Genomic DNA, 27,155 nt, shown 5'->3' with positions numbered 1-27,155 from the left:
TTATAGTCAAGGAGAGATAACATGGAAAGAGTACGGTAAAGTATGGCAGAACTTAATACTTTGTGTTTACCAAGTCATTCACTGTTAAAAGCACTAGTTCTTTGAAGCCATTTTCTTGGTGCATTGTTACCACTGAGTTTCGTTTTCATGTTTGTAAAATGTGGCGAATATGTTAGAAGTGGCATACTGGAAGTGTAGGCCCGAAATCCCTGAAAAGCTAAAACATCAAGAGCCTCCGGAGCGAGCGACAGACAGACGCTGAGGAGAAATGGTATACACAAACAATCACAACTGTGATCTTAGCATGAAATGTCCCGACAGCTCTTTCAAAAGCAATACTTCACAACACAAACCATTTTGGAGAGTTTCAATTTTTAATTAGACAGCTCAGATTTTCAGCAATGTCACATGAACAAGTGATTTTGAAACAACATTATTCTTACAGAGCCTAAAAGATCCACTGGTTGAATTAAACTGTTTAGATGTGAAACTCTTTTGGGAGTATTTCACAACCTTTGGTGAAATACTAAGTCATGATGCTATACATATGCATACAGTAAATGTCTCGGTTTGATGATGTTATTTCCACTGGGGTCCAATCTTACGAGTCGTATGATGCCTGAGAGACAGGCTTCCTTCCTAGTAACACTCTCAACCCAACAACCTGAACCCAGCCAAACATCGCCCCAACCTATCTCAACCGGTCCATAGGGCGGGTCTACTGTTATGGTTGTGTTGTGGTCACCAGATGGTCCTCTTGAGCCCGGCCCAGACAGAGCGTTTCATGCCCTGAGAGGCACGGACGTCGTCCCAGTTGAGCCGCGTGTTGGGGATCTCCTCCTCAGGTTCAGGGTCGGGTCGCACACCCTTCTTAGGGGTGGCCACGATGAGGGGTAGGGGCCCGCGCTCCGGCTGAAACTCTACCACGTGGAGCTGCTTCTTTTCAGCCAGGGACTGGTGGGTCTCCTACACAGAGAGAAGGGGAGAGGGTTAGTCTAAAGCAGTGTCTGTGTGCGTGTGTTTAGAGCTCGTCTATGTTTTTGCAGGAAGATTTCCTGCGATTGGCCAGAGCCAGCAGGTCTCCCTGACGATGTTGACAACGGCTCACCTGATTAGCCAGTCCGGTGAATAGAGCCCTGGTGATGTTAAGCAGGTTGACGGAGCCCTCTACCTTCGCGTACATGTCCTCTATACCAATCAGCTTACAGATGGTGATGACCGCACGGTGACAGTGTAGTCCGTAACCTAGAGAGAGACAGACTAGTCAGACTAGTAGCCAACCTCTATGCCTATCACGGTGTTGTCAATGACTCTTCCATTGCAAACAAATGACATTCACAGAAGCACATATACTCATAGACATGAAAAACATGCACGGTTAAGAGTATTAACTGACACCAAACTAATCTCTGATAAGTGATATATTTAGGAGAGGTTGTGCCTACATCGCTTGAGTCTAAGACTGGGGAACAGACACTAACACTAGTGTTGTGAGTGAGGACAAAGGTCTGAGTGGATACTACTCCAAAAGCCAGTGTCTCAACTACACTGGAGTTTCATAATCCTTTACACAAGACCCCAACTGCCTCTTAGGCGGTTTACATGACAGGGCGTAAATGAGAGAGAGATGTGTGGGTTCCTTTGTGTGAGTGAATAGATTTGTGACTGTGTCTATGTGAACAGTATCAGAGAGACTGTGTGTGTTTGTGTATAGGGTATGAGAGCAGCATTGTCATGGTATCATTTCTCAGTGCACTGTCAGTTCAACTCTCATCAACTCGTTGCTCTTTTAGGTGGAACACATTCTGTTAGGGGCAGCCCTGAACCCCCTCTACTATACCTTTATGCTGTTTCTTCATGAGTAGGGTAGTCCTCTTGAAAGTGGAATTGATATCATGGTAAACTGTTAAAAACAGAAGAAACAAACCATCAAAGTCAACCCAGCTGTCAGTTCATCCCAGCCTGTCCTGCACTTTACCTCTTGCCAAAAAAAGTGCACTAAGTAGTGAATAGGGGGGCATTTTCTGATTTCTCCTGATTAGGGTTGTTAACAAGTCATCTATGGTAACATTGGTAATTTATACTTGAATAACTACATATATATTTTTTTTTACATCTGTCCATGAGTTTCAAGTGGATAGACTACAAGGTTCAAGAGACAATGGCCTAATTCATGAAAAAAAGCATCTAATCAACAAAGGATTTAAAAAAAATTAACTCTGCAACTCTTCCAATTATTGACTGTTTTTATGTCAAAACATTGACAACAAATACATATTAACATAGTATAGATTATAAAAGTTTGTAAAAACAAATAAAGGATATGTCATGCTGAAACCCTCATACACCAGTGGTATTCACTAAGTTGATGGTTTATATTTAAGATAATGTTTTACAGCTTTGTGATTCATTTTTTTTGCAATCATCTTATTTGATTATTTTATACATTTCATTTTATGTGATAATGTCAGACAGCGGGCCAGAGATAATTACAGACACCTGTGACAATCTGAAGTACCCAAAAAGGCCCCTAAATGCCAGGTGATAAAATACAATAAAAAACTTGAAGGTTACCGATAAACTTTCAAAGTTACCAGTAATATACCCTCTGTTTGCAACCCTACTCCTGATGAACCTTGGATGGTGAGTCAGAGCCTTGAGCAAATGTAACTGTGTGGGTTAGTGACGACAGTCAAAGAGCCAGCCTGTGTTAGACTGGGTCACGAACCCTGGTCACGAACCCATCACCCACAGAACAGAACATTTACAGTAGCTGCTGCAGTAGGTCTGGGCCTGCTAGGAACAGCCTCTTTCAGTGTGTGTGTGTGTGTGAGAGAGAGAGAGTGAGACACTCACACTGACAAACTTACAACAAGAGAAATATGCCCAAACCCCTAGAGTGAAAACACTTCTCTTTGATCTACCGATTTGTAGCAACAGCTCCTCTGCAGAAAGCCTTTAGCAACATGACTACCGTTGACATAGTTTGATTAGTCTATGCTGACGGAATAGCAAAGATATTATTTCAGCTCGCTCACTTGCAGTACAAGGGTTTGCATAGAACAAGCCTGGTTCGCTGTTCAGACAGTAAGCACAAAAACCATGTTAGCCAGAACAGAACAGACCCTTATTCAACAGCCCTGTGTCTGAATGGGCCAAGAGGAGATGGAGGAGTAAGAAGGATGAGAGAGGAAGCCTCAAACATTCTGATCTCACCCTCAAACTCAATGCACGCAGAGACCCTCCCACAAAAATAGTGACTTACTAGTGTGGTCGTTGTATCTCTCAATGTAGTACAAATAGTGCACTGCTCGGTTCTTTGCCTGTTATGGTAAGAAGACCATTGTCAGTGTATCCACATTTCAACATAGCCACTTCCATTATTGAACACGTACTGTATAACAGGGCTGTCCAACCCTCTTCCTGGAGATCTACAATCCTGTGGGTTTTCAGTACAACCCTCTTCCTGGAGATCTACCATCCTGTGGGTTTTCAGTCCAACCCTCTTCCTGGAGATCTACCATCCTGTGGGTTTTCAGTCCAACCCTCTTCCTGGAGAGCTACCATCCTGTGGGTTCAGTCCAACCCTCTCCTGGAGATCTACCATCCTGTGGGTTTCAGTCCAATCCGAATTTAACACACCTGATTCTACTAATTAGCTGCTCAACAAGACCTTAACTAGCTGAATCAGATATGCTAAATTAGGGTTGGACTGAAAATCTACAGGACAGTAGATCTCCATGAAGAGGGTTGGACTGAAAGCCTACAGGACAGTAAATCACCAGGAAGAGGGTTGGACTGAAAACCTACAGGACAGTAGATCTCCAGGAAGAGGGTTGGACTCTAAACCTACAGGACAGTAGATCTCCAGGAAGAGGGTTGGACTGAAAACCTACAGGACAGTAGATCTCCAGGAAGAGGGTTGGACTGAAAACCTACAGGACAGTAGATCTCCAGGAAGAGGGTTGGGCAGCCCTGCTGTAGAGTGCCAGTATGGGTATTTTCCAGGTAACAGGGAAACATTTTACCTTTCTCAGTGCAGTTTGACGGTCTGCCGCCTTACCCAAGGCAAAACCTGCAGGAGAAAAGATGGAAATAAGTATACAAAAATATATAATAATCTTAAGAATTGTGTTTTTAGATTCATCCACATCAGCATCACTGCCTGTCATAGTTTCCATATCTGATTGCTTTATGGTTCATCTTTTCATGCTGCTGTTTTTTTATTTTTATAATTCATTAAGCTGACAGCTTCTACAGATAAACCAGTCCCTTTCCAATCCATGAAAGACACTTCTGGCTCGCTCATCTGTCTCAGTGAACTGAAAGCTTTTGAGTGCCACACGGAGGAAAAAGTAGAGAGGCTTTGCAACCTGAGTGTAGCTAGCTCAGGAGTGGCCACCACTTCTCCCTGGAGCTACTCTTCAGCAGGGTTTTGGACTCACCTGCTGCCCCGTTCCCATTGCCAACAGCTACCAGGCAGCTGATGGACCTCTTCCGGCCCTCTTTGGCTGTCATGTTGAACACGCTCTTCACCTGTCAATAATAAAACGTGAAACTCAAACAACCACCACCAGGTTAAAATAGCTTAGACTGACCCCTAGAGGACAGTCAGAACAAAAAACACCCATTACTGCAAACCAGAACAATGTGAAACATGTATTGATGGGAGGCAGAATGTCAGTGAATTCCATATACATGCTATTATAAAACAGAGGATGGGCCCTGGGGCAGAACTAAAGGGAGGCAGGCCCCAGGTTCATTGGATTTGGTGATAAACGTATTCCCTCTTTGTAATTGCTTTCCCCCTTAAAGTCCTATGGAAAAAAACAGACCAGAGTATAGTCAAACGAACAAATGATTCATTGTTATCAAAAATAATGCAGGTGGCACCTTATTAAACCTTTGGCTTTTTAAGAGGGATTGACCTTTCCTTCAAGGCCCCAGTCGCCAGTGTCCACTTTGTGTCCGATGTTTCGACTGAGTAAAGTTCCTGCCGTTGTCTGGAGATGGTCTGTGGGTTTCCTCCTGGGGAAACAGCCCATCTCATCCCTCCTAGACACCCTCTCAAGATTTAATTGCCTCCCATCGATCGGTATAGACAGACGAGTGCTGCCCTTCCCTGTCCATTCACTCTGTTCCCCTCCTTCCGGACAGATTTACGAGCTGCAGTGTGACATTGGAGGCAGCAGGGGGCAGTGTGAGCATATTTCAGAGCTGAGGGTTAGCCATACATACAGCACAGGAGGAGAGACAACGGCTGCTCTACACACATTCACACCTGTAACACACAAACACATTGACATAGAACATACATTTAACACACACACACACAGACGCACAAGAACACACACAGCAAACATACTGAGACAATATCCTCTGATATAGACCATCACTGCCACCATTTTAGGTTTTATTTATTCGCACCAAAGAAATTAAGTGAGACAAAACTGTACAGACCAAAAAATTCAACTGGTAAAGACGGTGCACAGGTGAGGTGAGAAGCCCAAAAGGGTTTATAGGAAAACCACACCACAGATGCAGGTAAAACAAATAAAAGTGTGTTCGATCAGTTAAAACAAAGCAAATGAATTATAATTGTACATAATATAAGAAGTAAACAAGAATAAACATGTTTGATTATGTGTGTGTGCATGTGAGGTTACACGGAGGGGTTTCCCTGGAGAAAAACTCCTGGCCCCTCCATGTGGTAGACTGGCTGTGATACTAGTGTACTCCTGGGCTACCTACATCCAGAAAGTTTGAGTGTGTACAATAAGTGTCAGTGCTCTTCAGTGTGATGTGGAGGAGTTTGATGAGGCATGAAGAAACCATGACAGCTTTCCCGCTTTCCGGTCAAACCCAGAAGAGGGAAAAATGAGTGGCAAGATGGGTAAGAGACTCTTTAGAGGTTAAAGAGACAGGATTAAAGAGAGACCAGTGAGATATGAGATTGAGAGGCAGATACATAAGCTAGAGGGGGAAAACGAGAGGGAGGTACAGCATAATTATCATGCACCAACTCTCCTCCCCAACACACACCAAATCACATTGTATCCAGGCTGTATCACATGGGGTCGTGATTGGGAGTCCCATAGGGTGGCGCAGAATTGGCCCAGCGTCATCCGGGATTGGCCGTCATTGTAAATAAGAATTTGTTCTTAACCGTTTTGCCTAGTTAAATAAAAAGGTTAAAAGAATGTGCGTCGTAAACAGGCGTAGACTAACCGTGAAACGTTTATTTGCACACACACACACACCCAGCTTATTCACCCAGTCCTAGCCTACCCCGTCCACTACTACTAGGTTACTAACCCATCCTACTAGTACCCTCATCCAATTCAATCTCTCCACTCTTTCCGGTACAGCTGGACAGTAAGAGATCCTCCCAGGGCTCACAGCAGTCACAGACAGAACCAGGACAGAACAGATGTAGAGCTGGTACCGGTCCAACAGAACTCTGCTCATAACTCAACAACACCGACTTCAGAAGTTCCCCTTTGTGCCCCCCTGTCTAGGTGGGTTATGAGCCTTTGCGGGCCAGCTGTTCCCTATGTGACAGGGAACTGCCAGTGGCCAGCCAGAGACACAACCCCACTGCAGATCCTGTCTGTTTGAAGGTACGTAGGCGTGTATGTGTGTGCACGTGAGAGAGAAAGAGCTCTCATTACAGCAATACATTAAAAGCCTGCTAAAAACCCAACATATTATGACTCCATTTAAAAAGGAGGAAACCATCACAGCTGGGTATTTCACTATAAAAGTGTTTAGACCCACAGAGAGGGAGGGAGAGAGAGAGAAAGAGAGCGAGAGAGGGGGGAATAGCAAGAAAGAGCGAGTCAGACAACGAGAGCTCCAGTTGCAAGCTAATGTATTGGCAGTGTCGTTAAGCTACTTTGCCATTATATTCTTGTTGCCATTTGCTGCTTATTACGAAGTCGCAGAGAACTGTTTTCTATTCACCCGGATACAATTAGGAACCAACATTGTCTCTAGAACCCTCATACTTATTTAACTCAAGTTAGCGGGTGCCCTGGCAAATTGCATCGCAGAAAACATAATTGGAATAGTTAAACATGCATGAAGTCATAAAATGAAAGTTTGCCAGTGCAATGCGAGGCAGAGAGGGAGAGTTGGGAAGTGATATCTTAGAGGAGCTGCTGCTGAGTGTCATGGCGGGACTCATCAGTGGTGTTTTAGGGAAACTGTTTACTGTTTAAGAACCCAAATGGAAGCAAACTATTGGAGAGTTTCTATTGGAGAAATTCAGGTAGGTCCTACCCGTTTCGTTTGCTTCCATTTAAGAAACATTTTGCAAAAGAATCGGTGGATTGAATTACATCCCTGGACTGTGGAGGAAGATTTAACTAAACTCCACTGCTATGTGTTGATTAAGCCTGAGGAGGAGTGGTATATGGCCGTTATACCACGGCTAAGGGCTGTTCTTAGGAACGACGCAATGCGGAGTTCCTGGATAAAGCCCTTAGCCGTGGTATATTGGCCATATATCACAAACCCCGAGGTGCCTTATTGCTATTATAAACTGGTTACCAATGTAATAAGAGCAGTAAAAATACATTTTGTCATACCTGTGTTATACGGTCTGATATACCACAGCTTTCAGCCAATCAGCATTCAGGGCTCGAATCGCACAGTTTATAATTAACAATATAGTACTATAAACAGTGAGCCATGTTGGCTGACACAGGACTAATGGACCACACACAGTGCACCACTTCACTATGTGCATACTGGAGAATCACTGAGCTACTGTATGGAATGGATTAACGACCATGGGGAAATAAAACAAAGCACACATTCCATTCTACTGCAAGAGTGGTGCATCTTTTAAAACACATCTTTGACTTTGGGAGATACTTTGAAGGTTGTGTAGCTAGTAGTTATACAATACATCCTTAATGGTATTCATCCCCTTTTAATGAAATGAGTTGTGAGAGGCCTGAGTCTCCGTGCCATTGGAGCCAGGCCATCTCCTATGGAAGTGCACTCTCCTGTCCCAACCCACTGACTAACTAATGACATGGTGCTATTGTCCTTGGGAAGAAATCCTCCCCCTTTCCAGGAAGCATTTCATATAATTCATGTATATTTATAGGGAGATGGAACTCATAAACTGATCCATCAGTTTCCGGGGGACACGAGTGTCTGTGGCTCTGTATTATTTATGTAAAGAGGAGCACATGCAGAGGCTGGGGAGGATTATCAGTGCAATGAATGCAGGACATATTTAATTAGTTGATTGCTGCAGGCCTGGGTCAATGCTGACCGCATTACGATATACGACAGCTGGGCACTGGGCCCAACACATGCCCAACCTCTGAATACAGCTGTCATAATGCTGTCTAAACAGAATGAACAACAAACAGCAACAAAAGAGAACAGTAGGCCGACATGGACCTCTAAGGCCATTTCAGCAAAATCTCTTACGCAAGAGAAACATCCATTGCGTTCCTTCACATCCCCTCATTTCGCTCCTTTCATCTTAACTCTCTATTTTCCCAACACTTTTCCCTCTCTGTCTCCAAGTCAATAGAAATCTATAGTGGTACCTTTATGTTGAAGAAGATGGTAAATACTGTACAGGCAACCACAGCTCACATGTTAAGGAATGCGTGCTTTAATCAGCCTGCCAGGCTTTGAGGGGAATGTCAAGTACTCAGCCTAATGTTCAGATTCAAAATAAATATCACCACCATGTTAAGAAAACAATCACAGCATTGCTCTATCTTGGAGAAACAGAGATATAGGGACATCGCCGCTCTGGATTTCATCCAAATGCCTCATCAGCCAACTAAACATCTGCCAGGTGTCTTGCTACACCATTCAGCCGCTTACTGGTCAATCACAGCTCAGGGACATGATTGACAGATTGGAAAAGGGAGGTGTGTGAAACCTGGTCAGGCAGTAGTGTCTTTAGAACAGAACAAACACATAGATGTGGTAAAGGAGACAATGGAATGCAGAGGTTGACCAGATTGGCACACATAAAACAAACCTAATCTAACAAAGTGGATATTCATCAAATCCGTATTGATTTATCTATTATAACAAGCCCACAATGTGCTTAAGTTTTGCTACATAACATGTAGAAGTTCTCACTTTTCAGGTTTAGAAGAAGTGACTGGTAATGCTAACTCCCGTTCGTATAAGATGGTAGCATAGCTAGCATAAAGAAATCATTGACGGTAGTCAAAGTTGTTTTCAACTGTAATGCAGTTAATTGGCAACAATAACATGAACATGTGTTGGGGTTGACATCCATAAAAGAATAATACTTGATTTTTTACCTAAACATAGTGAAAAATACACATATAAACAATAGCCTAAAATGTAGACATTTTTTTCTGGGGGGCAATGAGGAGAATGTATCTTTCCCCCACATCTCTTTATCTCCATGGCAAATTCCATTGTTTTGGTCGAGTTCAATTGACCTCTTTACCGCATCTATTAGTGGCTCAAGAGTCACGGAGATGAACATCTAATGTGGACTGTAGCATCATGCTGAGAGTAGGGGGTCTAGCACTCACTTTGGGAAAAAGAGAAGGAGAGGGAGTACAACGGAGAGGACTGAAATGGAGAGGACTGCAGCATTCTCAGACCCATGTTATCCATCTTAAACCTGATACCTGCAGACATTTCAAACGGCAACTTGACCCTCAAAAACAATCCGAAATGCATTATGCACCTTAACTCGGGGATGAAAAATGAAATGGCAACCAATTTGTCTACCCCTTAAGAATCACTGTGGAATTACACAGTAAAAAGGAAATGCGGTGCAGGTCCATTGCGGCAGGTATAAATTGACTTTATTACAATGGCTTAATGCCTTGGGGTGGATTTCAGTAGCTCTGTGTATCACATCCCTAGGCCCAGGTTTTCAAAATTTGAATGATCCGCATTCTGTAATCCTCTTTTTTTGCAATTCAGGATCAGATCAATCTGGCTGTTTTTGAGCCGTTTTTTCAGAAAATATTCAGATAAGATGATTCTGATACATACCAAAGTATTATGCTCACAGAATGCGTATGTTCAGTGCTTTAAACACCTTGCCATCGACTGGACAGTTTATGGTACTACTTCTACACTGTCACTGGGAAACAGTGATGAGTAAACCACATAAAGGTAGCTAGATTAAAAATAGCCTGCATACATCCCTTATAAATACACATTTGACACTCCTCATTATAACAACTGACCTTATACCCATACTGCCGTCAATGTTACTTAATGAACCTTTATTCCAGATTAAAAAGGTCAAATTGGATTACCAAATCCCATTCTTCAGCTCTTTTGAAAAACTCTATGGATGGTCCCTGTTTGTTTGGGCCCTCCACATCATCAATTTTTATTAAATTAGCCTAAATGGAAAGACCATCATTACCATGAGATCTCTTCCGACTGGATGGGAAAGCTAAACGTAACCCTGAATCTCTGTAGCCCCTCTTCTCTCTCTCTGCCACATAATGAGGATTGATGATGATGGCGAGGAGTTTGTTTTGGGTGACGGTTGGCTTGTTAATCTGTTTATCAAAGTGTTTTGTAATCGACTACGTCTATATTCCAATATCCTCTCAGAGGGGTGCCCCTGATAACAACGTGTTAGTAATATCCATATCGCCACCATATTCATATCACCGTACTTTCCTCCATTTACCAAAATAGAAAACGACATCATTTCCTCAGTTAGGTGGGTTGAGTTGCAGTGAGACCTCGGTGTTGACAACATGGCTATGCCTACAGTCTCTCTCATGCAACCATGGCATAGAACAGTCCTTTGGGAGACAGAGAGCATGCAAGTGGAATCATGTTATGCTCTATGTTTGGAGGCTGGAAGGTGGGTTGACATTTCCTGTAGCCCCCCATTTGCCTTTTTTCCACACTGTGTCTAATACACTGACTATAACATGACTGTGGTAGGGTTTGTGTGCGTGCGCTCCATGGTCGTATCCTCTCCTGTTCATCTCTGCGTCTTAGCCCAGTGAGTTCAGCCGTGGGTCACGTTCTTCGATCAGGGAGGTTCAGAGGCCCGTCGGCACCCAGCTCCTCAACTGGGTGCTGTTCCTCACCGGGCAAGGAGTTACGGCAAGCAGCAGATGACACTCAAGACAGACTCCCAGCCAGCCTCCACTGATCAAACCCAGCTCTCCCAAGTCTCGGGAACATCAACCATCAAAGGGTTCCCATCCACTTTTCTTCAAAGCCACCAAATAGCACTACGCTACTGCATCGTGTCTGCCCTGCTTTTTCAAAACTACAGACTTTGCTAGATGCGCCGACATACCCTTTTGGGCTGGGTTAATACCATGGTAACCGATTCCAACATTTTGGGTTAGTATTTGAAGAGCACTCACCTCGATCACTCGGGAGTCAAAGTCATCGTAAGTCTCTAAAAAAAAGAAAGGAATATAAGGTAGTAAAAAACAGAGTAACATGGAGGTAAAAGGTGACTTCCAGTGGCATGACATGTTAACCCAGGATACAGTTTCCAATAAACAATATATGTAACTTAAAAAAATAAACATTTGATATGACCTTTATGAGAAGAACTGTTTGGACTGATAAAGTCCCTGTTTCCCCAATGCGAATACCTCTGATTGTATACTGTTAAAACTGCAACATCACCTTCTATCAGACACTAAACATGACAAGGTTCACCTGTGCTGATTGGGTTTATGAGGCAAATTCAATCCAAAAAAAATTGGCCTTAGATTACATGTGTAATGGGAGTCACAGAAGCAACTCTCAGAGCTGATCAAAGCAAATTAGCAGTCAGCTTTTAGCGAGACAAATAAAGGGGTGATGAGGCAGACTTCTCAGAGGGAGAGAGGAAAACGTTTATTGACTTATTTGATGGCATGGGTAAATCGGACTTGCTTATTAGTGTACTCCATCGCTAAAATAGTAGAGAATGTCTGTGGTAAACCCATAGAAATCCAAAACAAATTGTTAACAAACACATGACGTTCACTACATGGGGCTAGTTTAAATGGAAGGTTTTACGGTAGGTCACCATAACAGGATTCATTTTTCCACTTTTGATGGGAGGTAAATAAATCCAGTAAGGTAAATCTGTCAGTGATTTAGCTCAGGTTTGCCAACAGCAACGTGTCAGTAATTCCCTCAATACTCTAACAAGGGATTCTAACAGAGACAGGCGGCGACCGGACATTTCCTGGATTTAAGAGCAGGGCTTGGTGAAGGTATCTGTGAGGAGGTGGGGTAACCCTAGCATGAGAAAGAGGAGGATGAAGGTCGAAGGTCAAGCGTTCCCAGCTCCTATCCAGAGCTGTGATTTAGGCTCCCGTCCACGCCATCGCATGGTAATCCATCACTGTGGTGACTAGCAGACAGAGAGAGCGCAATCGGAAGGCAGGAAATGTAATAACCAACCCAGCCCAGAAGAGTGGAGGAAATAAATATACACTACCCGTTAAAAGTTTGGGATCACTTAGAAATGTCCTTGATTTGAAAGAAAAGCACATTTTTTGTCCATTAAAATATCAAATTTATCAGAAATACATTGTAGACATTGTTAATGTTGTAAATGACTACTGTAGCTGGAAATGGCAGATTTTTTTAATGGGGTATCTACATAGGCGTACAGAGGCCCATTATCAGCAACCATCACTCCTGAGTTCCAATGGCACATTGTGTTAGCTAATCCAAGTTAATAATTTTAAAATGCTAATTGATCATTAGAAAACCCTTTTACAATTATGTTAGCACAGCTGAAAAATGTTGTCCTGATTAAAGAAGCAATACAACAGGCCTTCTTTAGAGTAGTTGATTATCTAGAGCATCAGCATTTGTGGGTTTGATTACAGGCTCAAAATGGCCAGAAACAAAGAACTTTCTTCTGAAACTTGTCAGTCTTTTCTCGTTCTGAGAAATGATGGCTATTCCATGCGAGAAATAGCCAAGAAACTGAAGATCTCATACAACGCTGTGTACTACTCCCTACACAGAAGAGCGCAAACTGGCTCTAACCAGAATAGAAAGAGTGCGAGGCCCCGGTCACAACTGAGCAAGAGGACAAGTACATTAGAGTGTCTGGTTTGAGAAACAGACACTTCATTGGTCCTCAACTGGCAGCTTCATTAAATAGTACCCGCAAAACACCAGTCTAAACGTCAACAGTGAAGAGGCGACTCTAGGATGCTGGCCTTCTAGGCAGAGTTTCTCTGTCCAGTGTCTGTGTTCTTTTGCCCATCTTAATCTTTTCTTTTTTATTGGCCAGTCTGAGATACGGCTTTTTCTTTGTAACTCTGCCTTGAAGGCCAGCATCCCGGAGTCACGTCTTCACTGTTGACGTTTAGACTGGTGTTACTATTTAATGAAGCTGCCAGTTGAGGACCTGTGAGGCGTCTGTTTCTCAAACTAGACACTCTAATGTACTTGTCCTCTTGCTCAGTTGTGCACCAGGGCCTTCCACTCCTCTTTCTATCCTGGTTAGAGCCAGTTTGCACTGTTCTGTGAATGGAGAAGTACACAGCGTTATACAAGATCTTCAGTTTCTTGGCTATTTCTCATGGAATAGCCATAATTTCTCAGAACAAGAATAGACTGACGAGTTTCAGAAGAAAGTTCTTTGTTTCTGGCCATTTTGAACCTGTAATTGAACCCACAAATGCTCATGCTCCAGATACTCAACTAGTCTAAAGGCCAGTTTTATTGCTTCTTTAAATCAGGACAACAGTTTTCAGCTGTGCTAACATAATTGTAAAAGGGTTTTCTAATGATCATTTAGCATTTTAAAATGAAAAACTTGGATTAGCTTACACAACGTGCCATTGGAACACAGGAGTGATCGTTTCTGATAATGGGCCTCTGTACGCCTATGTAGATATTCCATTAAAAATCAGCCGTTTCCAGCTACAATAGTAATTTACAACATTAACAATGTCTACACTGTATTTCTGATGAATTTAATGTTATTTTAATGGACAAAAAAAGTGTTTTTCTTTCAAAAACAAGGACATTTCTAAGTGACCCCAAACTTTTGAACGGTAGTGTATGTATAACAAATAAATCCTGGCCGTGCGGTGTGAGGACGACTTCAATTCAACAGAGATGGTTCTGTCTGTGGTGTGTTACCGTAGTAACAGTGGTAGGGGTGGAGGGGGATGAGGAAAGGTTGGAGAGGCAGGTGAACAATACCCATTTGATACCAGTGTTCATCTCACAGGGAGATGAGGGGATGCAGAGACATAGTGTGAAGACATAACTGAAAGAGAACTCTGACAGAGGAACACCAATATGTTACTCTGGCAACTTATATTCTCAAGTTCTGAATGTTTAAGCTTATTGACTACTTTAGTATTCCAAGCCCTAAATAAGATGTCCCTCGGAGGGGTGAAGAGCCAGATGGACAGAGCTGAGAAACGAGAGAGGGAGGGAAGGGGTGAGTGGGTGGTAGAGGGATTACTTTCTAAATGTGGACAAAGCCGCACTGTCCCTCCTGTTAAATCTTACTCTCCATCAGTCATGAGGTGCTAATGGGCCTAATGGGCTATCCCTCAGACCTACAGACGGCCTCGCTCATCCTTCCTCCTTTAAAATGACTTTTACACTTTATCTAGAATCTATCAACAGGCCTTGATCTCAAACATCATTTTAAACGACAAAGACTTGATCAAAATAATCTCAAAGTTTTTTAGATAATTTCCTTGAAATATTGTTTATATATAATGAATTTAAATCATCACGTTTTGGTTAGCCTTAGTGTTGGAGAGGGTTGGTGGGAGGGGAAGGGTCTCTAGTGGGAAAGAGACCTGTCAGTCTGTCTGGCCTTTCATTGTGTTTCGCTAGGCTCGGTTGGCTCTCAGGACGTCAAGCAGGAAACTGCTAGCTCCAGGTGACATTTGCCCTTTCCAGACAGAGGTACGGGCTGTGCTCTCCCCAGTGGATTGAGCCTTTACCGTGTGGTGCAGCGTTTGAAAGGCGCCGAGTTGTGGAGGCTGTTGGCATTTGGAGCTTTCAGAAGGAAAAGAGTGACCCAACCTGCCATTTCACTACCACCAGGGGTATTGATTACCAGAGCCGATAGAATGCTGGGAGAAATGGCCCAGTGTTGTGAATATGTCTGATATGTCTGGCTGGAGGAATACGCTCGGTCATTACTATAGTACAGCTAGGCCAGAGGTGACGTATGGAAGGGCGTGGCGTGGCATTGAGCATCTACCACCCCACTGTCAGTTAGGGGGCAATGTTTGCCTTTTGCCCCCCCGCACATACACTTTTGATCTGAAATCACCATCACCCATTAATTAATTTAACATTTTTGCAGATTAAAAGTTTGAGCTAGTAATGTATAATATTCATCTTAAAATGTTTTGCTATTCCATAGCCAATGAATACATAGCACAACTTTGGATTTCACCCCCATCTCATAATCGAATGGTTAAGACCGTTTGGAAGTTGACAGACTCGGAGTGAGTCTCTTCTTCCACTTCGACCATGCAGTGCGGGTAACAACGTTATGAAATGATGATTTATCCTGTATATCTAAAAATGACCATATATACATTGACAGTTTGGGTAGTTTTGCTTGAAACAATGGTGAACCTGAACAATCTAAACCAAATCTAATGTAAGGCCCGATCAGCATGTAGTCTACCTATAGCCAAATGAGAATTGTGTCTCCAGCAGTAGCTTAGGTTACTTTTATTCAGGTAAATCACAAATTTTCAATTGGCGCATTTAAAAAAATTAAAAATAATACATGGTTGTCACTCAACTGTGGGGGTGTCTTTTCAGTGACAAGGACTGGGAGACTAGTCAGGATCGAGGCAAAGATGAACGGAGAGATCCTTGATGAAAACCTGCTCCAGAGCTTAATATTGCGTGAGCCATTTTACAAAGATTTGAATGCTGAACGTGCCTTCAGAAAGTATTCAGTATACTTTTTTTGTTGTTGTTGAATTTTACCCCCTTTTCTCCCCAATTTCGTGGTATCCAAATGTTAGTAGTTACTATCTTGTCTCATCGCTACAACTCCCGTACGGGCTCGGGAGAGACGAAGGTCGAAAGCCATGCGTCCTCCGAAACACAACCCAACCAAGCCGCACTGCTTCTTAACACAGCGCACATCCAACCCGGAAGCCAGCCACACCAATGTGTCAGAGGAAACACCGTGCAGCTGGCGACCTGGTTAGCGTGCACTGCGCCCGGCCCGCCACAGGATTCGCTAGTGCGCGATGAGACAAGGATATCCCTACCGGCCAAACCCTCCCTAACCCAGACGACGCTAAGCCAATTGTGCGTCGCCCCATGGACCTCCCGGTTGCGGCCGGCTGCGATAGAGCGTGGGCTCGAATCCAGAGTCTCTGGTGCCACAGCTAGCACTGCAATGCAGTGCCTTAGACCACTGCGACACCCGGGAGAGGCCTCACCCCTTGACTTTTTACACAATTTATGTTACAGCCTTGTTCTAAAATTCGTTTTCGTTACACAATACCCCACAATGACAAAGCAAAAATAGTTTTTAATTTGTTTTTATTTTATTGCAAATGTATAAAAAATGTAAAACCCAGACATCACTTTCATATCAAGTACCAGTCAAAGTTTGACACCTACTCATTCCAGGGTTATTCTTTATTTTGACTATTTTCTACATTGTAGAATAATAGTGAAGATATCAAAACTATGAAATAGCACATATGGAATCATGTAGTAACAAAAAAAGGGTTAAACAAATTCAAATATATTTTATATTTGAGATTCTTCAGAGTAGCCACCCTTCGCCTGGTGGCTCCACTCAAGGACATTCAGAGACTTGTTCCAAAGCCACTCATGCGTTGTCTTGGCCGTGTGCTTACGGTCATTGTCATGTTGGAAGGTGAACAGTCCTGAGCTCTCTGGAGCAGGTTTTCATCAAGGATCTCTCTGTGCTCTGTTCATCTTTGCCTCGATCCTGACTAGTCTCCCAGTCCCTGCAACAGAAAAGACATCCCCACAGCATGATGCTCCCACCACGCTTCACCGTAGGGATGGTGCCAGGTTTTCTCCAGATGTGACGCTTGGCATTCAGGCCAAAGAGTTCAATCTTGGTTTCATCAGACCAGAGAATCTTGTTTCTCATGGTCAGAGTCTTTAGGTGCCTTTTGGAAAACTCCAAGAGGGCTGTCATGTGCTTTTACTGAGTGGCTTCCGTCTGGCCACTACCATAAAGGCCTGATTGGTGGAGTGCTGCAGAGATGGTTGTCCTTCTGGAAGGTTCTCCCATCTCCACAGAGGAACTTTAGAGCTCTGTCAAAGTGACCATCGGGTTCTTGGTCACCTCCTGGACCAAGGCCCTTCTTCCCCGATTGCACAGTTTGGTTGGGCAGCCAGCTCTAAGAAGAGTATTGGTGGTTCCAAACTGCTTCCATTTAAGAATGATGGAGGCCACTGTGTTCTCTGGGACCTTCGATGGCGCAGACATTTTTTGGTTCCCTTCCCCAGATCTGTGCCTCAACACAATTCTCTCTCGGAGCTCTACGGACAATTCCTTCAACCTCATGGCTTGATTTTTGATCTGACATAAACTGTCTACTGTGGGACATTATATAGACAGGTGTGTGCCTTTCCAAATCATGTCCAATCAATTGAATTGACCACAGTTGGACTCCAATCAAGTCATAGAAACATCTCAAGGATGACCAATGGAAACAGGATGCAGATGAGCTCAATTTCGAAATTGAGTCTCATAATAAGTGTCTGAAATGTTATATACAAGTATTTCAGTATTTTTTTTTCTTTTGTAATAATAGATTTACAAAAAATTTAAAAAACCTGTTTTCGCTTTGTCATTATTGGGTATTGTGTGTAGATTGCGTATGATTTTTTTTGTTTGTAATCCATTTTAGAATAAGGCTGTACCGTAACAAAATGTGGTAAAAGTCAAAGGGTCTGAATACTTTCCGAAGGCACTGTATGTGCCAGATCAGGAATAGGCCTACCTCTCGTTGCTCAGCGTGCAGTTTGACTAGGCTATTGGTATTTCCTGGGGTTGTTCAGCATGCATAATGACTTCTAGATCAATAACTGTCAACATAATGACATGCTTAGTTTGACACTGAAGGAGAGGACGCAGTTGTCACAGAAGATTAGGTATTTTCGGGAAGGAAGAAAATAAGTAATTTGAGTGAAAAACAGCCAATTCATAACATTTCATCTATTTTCTTACCGATGCATGCTACATTTGGATTGCTCATATTTTAAACATTTGAACCGGGGACCAATGTGTATTGGGGAAATCGTTACATCCCTAATGTGCATGCTTTACACGCACAGTACCTCCGTTGGGTCCAGGGTCAGGGGGCCCCAGACTGATGCCGCCCCAGGAGTTGCCAGTCCACCCTCGCTCCCTCTTCACCCTCATCTTCCTCCTGCGATCCCATTCGTCGCGCTGTCGCAGAAGCTCTGCCTGCAGTTCCTGTTGCTCTGACTCCCCGCGGCGAGACATGATCTGTATGGTCCCGCTCTTCAGGATGGGAGAGTTCAACCCCGGCCACAGGAACCCCCCGCGCCCTGAGAGAGAGACAGAGAGAGGTTAGGGTTTTTTTTATGGGAAGAAGCATTAATTTGTCCTAAACGCTCCACTGCACTAACTCAACTCAAACGGAGCACTAACTTCAACTTTATTATACGTTACAGACTGTATAAAGAATAGTCTTCAGAGACAGACACAGACGGGAGAAATGGGGCAATGATTACAGGGAGTAGACAGCACTTCAACCAGTGTGACGAGGTGCAGCCAAAAATCACAAGAACATTGGAAGAGAAGTCACGCCTATTCTCTTCCAATGCGGTACTGATTACACAATCTTGTCACATCTGTAGGGTTTGATGGATTTGAACAGGGCCAGAAAAGAAAGAGGGAGACTGACTGGGCCGCAGACAGCTCAGCAATAAAACAATCTCAATGAATTTCTACTTTTTAAACGGCACTGAGATAGATGAAAAGAGAAGAGGACTAATCTGTTCATTATAAATTAATGTAATTAATTAAAAGACTACTGGTAACAGATTAATAGTCTACTGCCCATTAGCAGAAGGAAATTCAGATCAAACTTTAGCCATCAATATTCAAACTCGAATTCAGGTTTGGCCTTAAAGACAGAAATATACATGATACCAACCAATTGTAGTGGGTTTACTCTTTCCCCAACAAAGTCAAATGTTTGGGTTACAGGGATATATAAATAACTATTAATTAAATAGATCTAAAACAATATATCCATCTTACCCTCTCCGATATTCTGGCCTCGGTTCAGATCCTTCTTCATCTTCCTCTTGGTCCTCTTCCCTCGGCCCTTTCGAGCACCGGCACCAGTCTCTGCCAGAACTCCCCTCCAAAGCTCCTCTGCTGTCACTGCAATGATAACACACAGAAAGGGGGATTTAATTGCCAAATCTGACAACCTCAATGCAGCATCTTTGTCCAGAATATTGAAAACTATCGTCTGGTTGCCTGTAGGACACAGATTTTTTTTTAAAGACATTTAAAAAGGGGGTGCTTATATTTGTCCTGTTTCACACACCTGTACAAATGTGTGGTGTGAAATGGAAATGTGTTTTTTGCATGTCTCACTCCCCATGAGACACACTCAGAGAGTGGGGTCACGACAAGGGATCATCTTAGCCTATATATATATATATATGTTTTACCTACCTACAAAACTCTAGGAATAGAAAATTAGAACGCTAAAGAGTTTGAAATATATTGAACCTTCTCTTTGATGTAGCTTTACTTGTCCAGACCGAGAAAGTAAACAAGGAAACTAGTTAACGTCGCTACAGGCCGCCCTTGTCCTCACGGACCTGAGTGTCTGAACACAGTCGGCATAATATTACTATTTGCAAGTACAAAAATGTTTTTCGACTTTAGTTTACAGAAGCAGCACAATCTCTCTGCAACAAGTCTGGGATCGACCTCCAACAAAAGAGCCCAGAAATTCCAATCTGCATCTACAGTCATACACTAATCAAACCTGCTAGAGCGCACTATGCATTCCAGCAAACAAACACCTGCTATTACTCAGAGAGCGAGAATGCTAGTTTGTTTTTCCCAAATAAAAATCTATTTTCAGCCGGGCTGCTCGCTTCTCAAGGATTTAGAAGGAGATGCTCGGTGCCGCACAGAGAATCGATTAGGAGTTAATTAAAGCATGTGAAGGGAGATGTAACCAGTGTGTTTGAGAATTTAATGGAGCTTTGTACTACAGCAAAGCAACAAGGCACTAGGCTAATAAAAGCTATGATTGTCAAAGAGCCAAACCTTGCTTGAGGCTAAATCTTGTGTCCTTGCCATGAGGAAAGTCTGAAAAGGGAGTCCTAGACCTAGATAGATAGTGTAGCAATTAATCCATTCTAGATCAACAATACTACCGGTCAATCAAAATAAAACTAACCTATGCTGGCAGCTTGGAGCGCTTCAATAGTCTCACTCCTGGGGTGCCAATGCACACCAACTTTGATGATTTTCCTCCATCTCTCCTTTTGGATGACACAACCATGCTACATCAGATGCCAGTCATGCCACTACAGGGATGAGGTATACAAAAAAGTTGAAAGGCACAAGAACAGGCCAGGCTTCCCTCTCAGTATGCAAGTTTGTTTTCCCTCACTTTGCCCATGGGAAGGAGACTTATTTGCTACAAGACTTAAAATAGGACGCAAACTAAAGCAGCTAACAGGCATACTGCATTTCTAATCCAATAACGTTTGTTCAGAGACTAAATATAATCAAACATGAACTCTGAACAGTTCTGAACAGAGTTCTGAGTATTCAACAAAAAGATTCCAGCTCATCTCCAACAATGTCATGAACTAGTGAAAATATTATCTTCAAAGCACCAAGCCCTCGAGCAGAGGTCTGTTGAAAAGTTCATCACTCAGTGATACCTTTTCACAACAGTTCTTACATTGACACCATGCACAAGCAGAGGGACCCTGTTTTCTCTTCTCCCTTGATTCCTTCTCTGTGGCCAGTCAGTAAAGCTGGCCACTCAGATGTCTGACACCATTATGTGATGCTACAATTTTAAAATCTATATATATATATATATATATATGCATCAGCAGCATCTGCTCTGCCACCAGTCAGTCAGTCAGTCAGTCAGTCAGCGTCTTTCCTTCGCAGTAGTAATGATCCTGTGTTAGGCTGCCACGACCAGCTATTAGAACGCCTGGCGTCAGGCAGAGAAACAATCATTTGAGTCCCACTGGGACAATTCATTTCCCTCATGTTTTACATTAGTAAACCCAGCATCACATCAGCCTAGGTTTTTAGCTCAACTTATGTGATAAAGGTAACTAACTAAAGGGAACAGAATCTAGTGATAATTCTGCAATTCCACATCTTGTGGAAAAGTGGACATTTTCCTATCAAAAAAAAGAACCAAAGCAGTCTTCCCAAAGCAGTTCAAATGGATGTCAGTCAATTGTGAAAACCCATTGCTAAAAAATAATTTGTCAACAAAATCTTTAAAAAAGTGTTCCGAAACATCAGTATACACCAAAGCAAAGTATGATGATACAAAGCAATCAAAGTAACAATTTCTCTTGAGTAAGTACACTGCAAATAGAAATATGTGCTGAGAGAGTGTCAACTGAAGGTGGCATGTTAATAAAGTGGGAGGAATGGTGGGTGTTTTGGGGTTTCCATGCATTGGCTGAGACGGAGCTGGTGGTGACAGATGTAGCATGAGTAATTATCTCAGTGAGATGCTGCAGGAAACAGCGTGGCTGCCTGCCACTGCTGTGTTGCGCTGATAGACACACACCTTCCTGTGGAAGCTCTGCATTTGACAGGTTCAACCACTGTGAATAGGTATCACTTAGTGAGCTCAGGCCATTTTATGTGAGTCCTATTAAAAACGCTCAAGTAGTTAAGCCTATATTATAGTGCTGCCTCTGGTAATACTGGGGCAGTATCAAGATATTACATTCGTAGACCAGAGCCGAGTCAGAGATGATTAGCATTGTGAATATCAGCAACATTTTTGCGAGGGTTGACCACGTCAGAGCTGATGTCAGCAAATAATGACTTGATTTGTTCACTTGAAGAGCTTAGCTGATAATGACAATGATTTTATTGATTGGAAAGCTTCAATATAGGTGCTCTATTGACTCTTGAGAGTTAGGGAACATCAGCACTTACGTTTGTTGAAGAAACTGCTATGTCTGGTCTGTATCCAGGTAGCAGGGGCTGGTGGAGTAGCAGTACATAGAGAGGCAGTGGGTCTGGCTAGGTGAGAGAGAGGCAGGGCGCCCCCTGCTGTCCGAAGTGGTGCTACCCCTGAAACACAGCATAGAGGTAATGCCATTTACTAGTGTAAAATTACCTAGAACAGTTATAAATTAGCTAATGCAAATGATCCTGTCTTGTTTATTCTGGGTGTTAATGACAGGTCCGGGACGATATCAGTATCGCGATACTCGTTAGTATCGTGGCAAGGAAACAAAACACGAAGCGGATTTAACTTGTTTAGGAAAATATCCCTAATGTTGAAAACAAACATCTTTATGTTGTCATCCAGAATCACATGTACAGTCAGTCCCTCTGGAAAGTATTCAGAACTCTTTACTTTTTCCACATTTTGTTACATTATTCTAGAATGGATTAAATCGTTTCCCCCCTCATCAATCTACACACAATACCCCATAATGACAAAGCAAAAACAGTTTATTTTATTGGCAGTGATTACAGCCTCGAGTCTTCTTGGGTATAACGCTACACTGTATTTGGGGAGTTTCTCCCATTCTTCTCTGCAGATCCTCTCAAGCTCTGTCAGGCTGGATGGGGAGTGTCACTGCACAGCTATTTTCAGTTCTCTCCAGAGATGTTCTCTCAGGTTCAAGTCCGGGCTCTGGCTAGGCCGCTCAAGGACATTCAGACTTGTTCCGATGCCACTCCTGCATTGTCTTGGCTGTGTGCTTAGGGTCGTTGTCCTGTTAGAAGGTGAACCTTTGCCCTGTCTGAGGTCCAGAGCGCTCTGGAGCAGGTTTTCATCAAGGATCACTCTGTACTTTGCTCTGTTCATCTTTACCTCCATTCTGACTAGTGCCCATGTCCCTGCTGCTGAAAGACATCCCCACACGATGAGTGACCATCGGGTTCTTGGTCACCTCCCTGACCAAGGCCCTTCTCCCCCAATTGCTCAGTTTGGCCGTGCGTCCTACTCTAGGAAGAGTCGTGGTGGTTCCAAACTGCTTCCATTTAAGAATGATGGATGCCACTGTGTTCTTAGGGAGCTTCAATGCTGCAGACATTTTTTGGTACTCTTCCCCAGATCTGTGCCTCAACAACAATCCTGTCTCAGAGCTCTATGGGCAATTCCTTCAATCTCATGGCTTGGTTTTTGCTCTGAAATGCACTGTCAACTGTGGGACCTTATATAGAAAAGTGTACGCCTTTCAAAAACATGTCCAATCAATTGAATTTACCACAGGTGGACTCCAATCAAGTTAGAAAAACATCTCAAGGATGATCAATGGAAACAGGATGTACCTGAGCTCAATAGCTAACATTTCTAAAACTGTGTTTTTTCTTTGACATTATGGGGTAGTTTGTGGAAATTGATGAGGATTTTTTATTTATATATATATATATATATATATATTTTTTAATTCATTTTAGAATAAGGCTGTACCGTAACAAAATGTGGAAAAAGTGAAGGGATCTGAAAAGTTTCCGAATGCACTGTATGTGTATTTCACACAAATCTGAATATAATGCTTCTATGGATGTCAACCCCAATATATGTTCATGCCATCATCACCAATCAACTGCATTACAGTAAAATGACTTTGGCTACCAACACCGATTTCTGTATTTTTGCCATGCTACCAGCTTATAGGAACAGGAGTTAGAATTTATTCTGAAAACTTTTAGCATCCTGAAAATGATTCCTCCCTCCAATGGCGGTACGCCGCTGCTAAGTGCATATAAGGATAACACTGGCATCCATTTGTGTGATTGGAAAGCACCCTTATAGCTCGATCTCGTTCCAGTATCTCTATCCATCTCGCTACATTTGCTACAGAGAGAATATTCCATGGACCTCCAGAGCCTTCTACCTGCGATCTTTCCGGAGCAGAGAAGTAAGCTCCTCGGGTGGCAATGTTTTATGCACTATGGAAACTTCCTTCACTATGGCTGTTTGTCTGTGTGATGAAATACACTCACCAGACAGTTTATTAGTCATGTGGCCATGGCTTACTATATAAAGCAGGCATACAGGCATTCAGTTACTGTTCAATTTAATGTTAGAATGGGCAAAACATGGGACTTAAGTGACTTTGAGCATGGTATGAACGTCGGTGCCAGGTTCGAGTGTCTCAGAAACATCCGCCTCCCTGGGCTTGTGTAGGGTTTACCGAGAATGATGCAAAATACACACAAAAAAGAGAATGGAAAATATTGTGCAAGCTAACAGGCAGGCCACAAACAGACATAATGGCACAGTACAACAGTGGTGTGCAGAACGGCATCTCAGAACGCACAACTCATCGATCCTGCTGCTATTGCAGCAGATGACCAGACCGGGTTCCACTCCTATCAGCTAAAAACAAGAAGAAGCGGCTCCAGTGGGTATGCGATATCCAACAATGGAGAATTGAGGAGCAGAAAAACATTGCCTGGAACATGATAAGCGAGTTCAGCTTACTTGAGTGGCCTGCACAGTCCCCAGATCTCAACGCAATACAGCATCTTTGGGATGAGACGGAACAGGCTGTTCACGTCAGCATGGACCAATATCCCTGTGGAATGTTTCCGACATATTGTAGAATACGCCGAATAATTCATGCTTTTCTGGAGGCAAAGCGAGGTACGACCTAGTATTAGATGAGTGTACCTAATAAACTGTCCGGTGAGTATATCCCAGATGAGGCTAAAGATTAGGACAAATAGATGTGAATATATACTGAACAAAAATACAAAAACGCAATATGCAACAATTTCAAAGACTTTACTGAGTTACAGTTCATAGAAGGAAATCAGTTAATTGAAATAAATTAATTTGCCACTATCCTATGAATTTCATATGACTGTGCAGGGGTGCAGCAATGGGTGGGCATAGGCACAACCATCAGCCAATCCAAATGAGTTTTCCCTACTAAAGTACTTTATTACAGACAGAAATATTCCTCAGCACCCCCTCCCAGGCAAACCATCAACCCCCATAATACATTAGCAAAAAAACTATTAAAGTCTTGTCTTCTCATCAGTGGAATGATAACAGCAAGGAGAAGCAACCAACATTTTAAAATTAATTTTGTAAAAAATGTCTCATTATTTTGACCTCTCCACATTATAAATTAGAAGAACTGTAAACTCTTACATAACCTAGTAGCTAGAAAGGTAACTCAAAACACATTTTCGCCAAGAACAGCTGTTTAGCTGGTTAAACAAATGTTAGCCATGTGTTGGCAAACATTTATGTCCAAGTCAAGAAAGCTTACTGGTAGCCAGCAGGACTTGCCACACTGGTAGCCAATTCGCTGGTGCTTTTTCAAAGCCTATGTCAGACACTCCAGTGAGTGTAATACCAAAGACAGTAGCAACTATAATTTGCTCAATATTATTTGAGAAATAAAAGGTGATTAGAATATATTGTTTTTTCTGGTGTAGGTGTGTAATTCAAAATCCGTTTATTCTGTTGTTTCTAGCACTATTCATAAAAACATTGAACCTTTTTCCACTTTTTTATTTATTCACATTTTTGCGGACTCCGTGCAGTACCTTCGTCGACCCCCGGTTGAATAACCCTGGCCTAGGCAACTAGTCATTGTCGTCAAGCGATGGACCAGGCATTCATCCGAAAGCGATCCAAACGAAATATGGATATGAATCCCATTGTGATGGAATGGGTAGTTTACATAGCTAGCTGGCTGTCTGGCTAAATGACAAGCCGAGGATGACAAGCTATAGCTAGCTAGTATTAGCCATAGCATAGTGTGCAGAATTTGTCTATGAAAATATACATTATTCCAATAGACTACACAGTTCAGTATACAATCCGATTACATATTCTAGGGCCCTTTTTGGGTAAAACATCTGTGTGACAGAAATTTGTAATTTAGGAAATATATTCACCTCCCAGCGTAATTCGGAGGGCACAGCACACCCGTATGGACGCCGCCATCTTGATGTTGTGAAAGGTCCTGAATAGCATAACAGGTAGGCTGAGATGTGCCTGTAAATAATGAATATGATTGAGTTTGTTTAATTAGGAAACGAGATAACGTTACATTATTGATAAACTTCAGGTAAATATGTTTAAAATGCATTTAGATGAAAGCTATATGAAATGTAATGAAAGTTATAGCTAATGAAGTACAGTGTTTTGATTTTACGCGTGTAGACTACATCTGTCCCACATCTGATATTGGTATAGGGCTGACTGGTTAATAATTATTGGGTGGGGTGGCATATACTGTAACCCTATTATTCAGTGTGAAATAACTGTACAAATAAATTAGCTCGATTTCTTCTGGCTATTTGTGACACATTTGCACATTTTTATCAGGTTTTAAATGCTAATTTCTATAGATTTTTATTTTTTAAAGGGAAAGAATACAGACAAACCTTAATTTACAATTGGGAAAATGTACAAGGCTAAGGGGGGCCTTGCAGAGGGGAACTTAAAATCTGGTACAGTCTGATCAGTCTTAGTACCATGGCCATGAAATACTGTACTGAATACTGTTAGGGTTGCGTCAATTCAAATCTGGTATTAGAACAAGTTATAACACTGATTCACTGATTGTACTCTATGTACTTTTATTAGCTAAGCAATAAATGGCAAATGCAATTTTCGTATATATGGGCTCACTGTAATACCACGCAGGGCAGAACAGGGAACTGACAGGATGTACGTAAACAGCTGTTCTTATACTGTGATAGACATAGTTCCAACTCGTCTGTTGGCCTATCACAGTAGAGGCTGAGCGTGGTTTAGACTTGCTCAGCCTATTGCAGGCGCTCAGGCTGGTCCCCGCCTCTTGGCGCTTCTTGGAGTCCTCCCTCCGTCGATGTATAGATTCCTACTGTTCTGGCATCACCCCCTAGTTATAACAGTTGCTCAGTTCCTGCTATTGTGTTGTTCAGTATTTTTCCATCTCAGTTAAACCTCGTGATGACCACC

General features: G+C 42.6%; 1 protein-coding gene across 1 annotated transcript; it reads right to left on the bottom strand.

Annotated features, from left to right (window-relative positions):
- Positions 1 to 353: 353 nt before the first annotated feature.
- Positions 354 to 27,155, bottom strand: mrps5 (mitochondrial ribosomal protein S5). Its single transcript, XM_036960218.2, has 11 exons — positions 26,105 to 27,155; positions 22,166 to 22,303; positions 19,250 to 19,375; positions 18,298 to 18,531; positions 11,373 to 11,407; positions 4,446 to 4,536; positions 4,029 to 4,075; positions 3,266 to 3,323; positions 1,841 to 1,903; positions 1,109 to 1,245; positions 354 to 966 (listed from the first exon to the last, which is right to left on the bottom strand). The coding sequence occupies exons 1-11, from the start codon at positions 26,181 to 26,183 to the stop codon at positions 742 to 744; spliced, it is 1,233 nt and encodes a 410-aa protein (XP_036816113.1). The 5' UTR covers positions 26,184 to 27,155; the 3' UTR covers positions 354 to 741.

The sequence above is a fragment of the Oncorhynchus mykiss genome, chromosome 23 (genome assembly GCF_057628025.1).
Source record: "Oncorhynchus mykiss isolate SJ-2025 chromosome 23, ASM5762802v1, whole genome shotgun sequence".
Classification (NCBI taxonomy): domain Eukaryota; kingdom Metazoa; phylum Chordata; class Actinopteri; order Salmoniformes; family Salmonidae; genus Oncorhynchus; species Oncorhynchus mykiss.
The sequence above is the reverse complement of the archived record's forward strand: the minus strand, read 5'-3'. Positions and strand labels throughout refer to the sequence as shown.